The sequence below is a fragment of the Lactuca serriola genome, chromosome 8 (genome assembly GCF_051521515.1).
Source record: "Lactuca serriola cultivar US96UC23 chromosome 8, Lser_US96UC23_V15, whole genome shotgun sequence".
NCBI lineage: Eukaryota > Viridiplantae > Streptophyta > Magnoliopsida > Asterales > Asteraceae > Lactuca > Lactuca serriola.
The window spans coordinates 93,029,873-93,034,436 of NC_136415.1; the positions used below are offsets into that span (position 1 = coordinate 93,029,873).

Consider the following 4,564-nt stretch of genomic DNA (forward strand, 5'->3'; position numbering starts at 1 on the left):
TAAAAACATCTTTCAGCAAAAAGATAAAAGATTACAATCAATTCGTTTTAAAACTTAAAAACTTTAATAATTGTAAATCTACAATGTTCTTATAGCTGGTTGAATAAATAAAAAAATGAAAACGCATCAGTCACGTCTTTGGTTTCTATATACAAGTGTGTAGCTGATGTAACACCAATTGTGTGGACGACGTGGAAATATGGACCACTGTCGTTGTTGGGACCACTTTTTCATTAAAAACCAAACAACCATAGACCATAGTCATCTAAATTATATTATATTATTAAAATTGTAATTAAAATAATTATTAAAAGGTGGCGTTTTTGTTACTATAGGATCCAGGGAGGATAAAGTATAAACAAACAAAATTTTTAAAAAATAGATAAACGTGGATTTATACGTTATTGAAGAAAACAAATAAAAAAAAATAAAAACCGAAACCTTGAAGGTAGCGTTTGTGTTATTTTAGGATCGAGTGAAGATAATCAAACAACAGTTGGTAACCTTGGTATAGTGAGCTATGGCTATGGCGAACGGTTTCACTCCCGTCAGCAATGGAGTACCCGATGAAGAATCGATTACGGCGCCGCTCCTCCACCTCCGCCGCTCCACCTCCAACAACACCTCTCAGATTGCTATCGTCGGATCCAATCCTTGCCCTATCGAAAGTCTTGACTACGAGTAAACTCTCTGCTTTCACTTTCTTACTCTCTATCTCTTGTCAACTCTACTGGATTATTGTCTGTTTGCTTAGTAATCAAGTGAAGTAAACTTCCAATGACATTCATGATCTGGATGTTAAGGAGTTGAACTAGTTCTTCCTCCACTTGACTGTTAGTGGATTCTGCTTCGAACCGACTATGATTTAACATCTCGGTTAATCAAAATTGTAATCGAAAGTTAAAATTTTAAACGCATACAAAGTGATTAAAGTAGGGATACGTCTTCTTATCTCTTGTTTTTGCTGTTCTCGAAGTTGAACTCTATAACTGTACACACCGGTAACGTTTAAGGATCGCATGTATTGGAAATTGATAAATTGATTGATTGGATTCGTTTCTGATAATCATGTCTTTTCAATTGCGACAATCATGTCTCTAGAATCACCTTTAATTTTGGAGTATCTTTTTGTTCGGATTAACAATGATTGCCAATTGATACTACCACTTTACACCTTTTAGTAAAGCTTGAGTGGCGCGTAGTGCTTGTATGAACAGTTTTCTTTTTGGCTTTGATCTAATCTAACCACACTTACATAGGAATAGAGGGATGAAGAACTCATGTCTTGCTATGCTAATTACTTCACTAGAGAGATGAAGAACTTATGTCTTGATCTCATACCTTCTAAAACACATACAGTAATTAATTTAAACATGATAATTACTCCTATAAGCATACATGTATCATGTCAACCAAATTAAGCAATTCAAGCAGAACATATTAAGAGCAATGCATACTTTAACAAGTAATTTTGCTAATTACTTATCAGGATCATGGAGAATGATGTGTTCAAGCAAGATTGGCGAAGCAGAAGTAAGATCCAGATATTCCAATACACATCTTTGAAATGGTGTCTGTGTTTTGTTGTTGGTACTTTTGTTGGACTCATTGGCTTCTTCAACAACTTAGCCATTGAGAACATTGCTGGTATCAAATTTGTAATCACCTCCAACAGGATGCTGGAAAACAAGTTAGACTTTTTCTTGAATCTCACTTTCCAATTGGTAGAAGAAATTGACTTTCTTGACTGAATCTTTAATGCTTTTGTTACAGATACACAGAAGCATATCTCATATTTGCAGCTGCAAATTTAGGCCTTACATTGTTTGCTGTTACAATAACAGCTTTTATAGCTCCAGAAACTGCTGGATCAGGCATCCCTGAAGTTAAGGCTTACTTAAATGGTGTTGATGCTCCTGCCATATTCTCATTTAGAACATTGCTAGTAAAGGTAACTTTGAGGTTTACAAAACGTGTTTCTTCTGTTTTTATATATGTAATGTGATGTGGAGAGATGTTGACAGATTGTTGGAAGCATAGCTGCTGTGTCATCATCTCTTAATGTTGGGAAGGCGGGGCCCATGGTGCACACAGGTGCATGCATTGCAGCTTTAACATGTCAGGGTGGATCAAAGAAATATTGGTTGACATGGAGATGGTTTAGATTTTTTAATAATGATAGAGACAAACGTGATCTTGTAACTTGTGGATCAGCTGCTGGAATTGCTGCTGCTTTTCGTGCCCCTGTTGGTGGTGTACTTTTCGCTCTTGAAGAAATGGCATCTTGGTAATTAATTTCTCATACATCATACACACACAATCACAATCAATAGCCTCTGAAAACTGAAAATGAACTTTTTTTTTTGTTTGTGTATATTATAGGTGGAGAAGTGCGCTTTTATGGAGGGCTTTTTTCGCAACTGCAATCGTTGCAATTTTGCTTCGTGGTTTGACCGATTTATGCTTGAGTGGAAAATGTGGACTTTTTGGCACTGGGGGTTTAATTATATATGATGTCACCTCAGCAAACATATCCTATCACCTACGAGATGTTCCTCCTGTTCTTCTTCTTGGAGTCATCGGTGGCATTGCAGGAAGTTTATACAATTGTCTTTTGGGTAAAGTTCTCCGACTTTACAATCTAATCAACGAGTAAGCTCCACTCCCTAATTTAAAAACATGAAAATACATTGCTATAATTCTATCGATTTCTCAAACTACATTTTTACAGAAAAGGCACGATTTACAAAATCCTCCTCGCATGCACAGTTTCCATTGTAACCTCCTGTCTCTTATTCGGCCTCCCATGGATCGCGCCCTGCCACCCATGTCCACCTGGCGCAACCGAACCCTGCCCCACCATCGGCCGCTCCGGCAACTACAAAAAATTCCAATGTCCACCTGGCCACTACAACGAGCTCGCAAGCCTCTTCTTCAACACAAACGACGACGCTATCAAAAACCTTTTTAGCAAAGACACAGACACCGAGTTCCACCCTTTATCAATCCTCATCTTCTTCATCACATGTTTTTTCCTCAGTATCTTCAGCTACGGGATCGTGGCCCCCGTCGGCCTCTTCATTCCCGTTATAGTAACCGGCGCGTCTTACGGTCGGTTAGTCGGGTTACTCATCGGGTCCACCTCGAATCTCAACCACGGTTTGTTTGCAGTGTTGGGCGCCGCTTCACTCCTCGGTGGGACCATGAGAATGACAGTGTCATTATGCGTTATACTTCTCGAACTCACAAATAACTTACTATTACTCCCGCTTATCATGCTCGTTTTACTCATTTCAAAAACGGTAGCCGATGCGTTCAACGGAAACGTATACGACCAAATCATGAGCTTCAAAGGCTTTCCATATTTAGAAACTCACGCGGAGCCCTACATGCGACAGTTAACGGTTAGCGACGTGGTAGCGGGCCCGCTTCGCGTGTTCAACGGGATTGAACTCGTGGGGAATATTGTACATGTGTTAAGGACGACCGGGCATAACGGGTTCCCGGTTGTGGACGAGCCGCCGTATTCGGACGCGCCGGTTTTATACGGTTTGATTTTGCGGTCACATGTTATCACGTTGTTGAAGAAGAAATGTTTTTTGGAGAGTCCGAGGTTGGATGTGGACGCGGTTGATCGGTTTTCGGCTAGTGATTTTGCGAAACAGGGGTTGGGGAATCAGGATAAGATTGAGGAGATTGAGTTGAGTGAAGAGGAGATGGAGATGTATGTTGATTTGCATCCTTTTACAAATGCTTCACCGTATACGGTTGTGGAGACTATGTCGTTGGCTAAGGCGCTTACGCTTTTTAGAGGTGTTGGTTTGAGACACTTGCTTGTGGTTCCCAAGACTTCTGAGGTAATTTCTAATTTGGTTGAATTTTTTGAGATTCTAGAAATGTGAAATGTTGTCTTGTTTTCTGTTTGCAGAGATTGCCGGTTGTTGGAATATTAACAAGACATGATTTCATGCCACAACATATACTTGGTTTACACCCAATGTTGGAAAGAAGTAAATGGAAAAGATTAAGATTCAAGTTCCCTCTTTGGAATAAAATCTTTTAAAGTCAAATTAAACATCTCATATCTCATATCTGTAACAAAGCTTCCTTACAGTTTTCCTAGCCATTGAATCGGGTAACTCCATGACTCCTTCAATTTAGTATAGTATATATGATAATATGAGAGCTTTTTTTTTTTTGTTTTTCAACGAAATATACTCTTTACTAGATTTCACATTATGATGTTTACATTAATGTAAATATCTTGTTCAATTTTAGCTTTTTACAATAGTCACATTTATTGATTCTTGGTGTTTTTTCTTTTGTGTTAATGTGAAGTTGTATTGTATTTGGTGTGCAATAAATTAAGAGTGTGATGGATGCCAATCGGACAAAACTTGCAAATTTGTCTGGTTCTAACAAAATAAAAAAGGGCGACACATGGTGGGGCAAAAACATCAGTTTTTAGTATGTTCTCTAATCTTGTTGATGGTGATAAAAGGATCTATTAGTCACGTTATAATCGTTTTTAGTATATTGATTTTATTTAAAGTTGATTAGGTAG

At 38.3% G+C, this 4,564-nt stretch overlaps 1 protein-coding gene across 1 annotated transcript; it reads left to right on the forward strand.

Annotated features, from left to right (window-relative positions):
- Positions 1–420: 420 nt before the first annotated feature.
- Positions 421–4,277, forward strand: LOC145065780 (Voltage-gated chloride channel family protein). Its single transcript, XM_079012858.1, has 7 exons — positions 421–681; positions 1,490–1,690; positions 1,774–1,951; positions 2,025–2,287; positions 2,383–2,652; positions 2,732–3,857; positions 3,929–4,277. Exons 1-7 carry the CDS (start codon positions 521–523, stop codon positions 4,061–4,063), a joined length of 2,334 nt encoding a protein of 777 aa, XP_078868984.1. The 5' UTR covers positions 421–520; the 3' UTR covers positions 4,064–4,277.
- Positions 4,278–4,564: the final 287 nt, after the last annotated feature.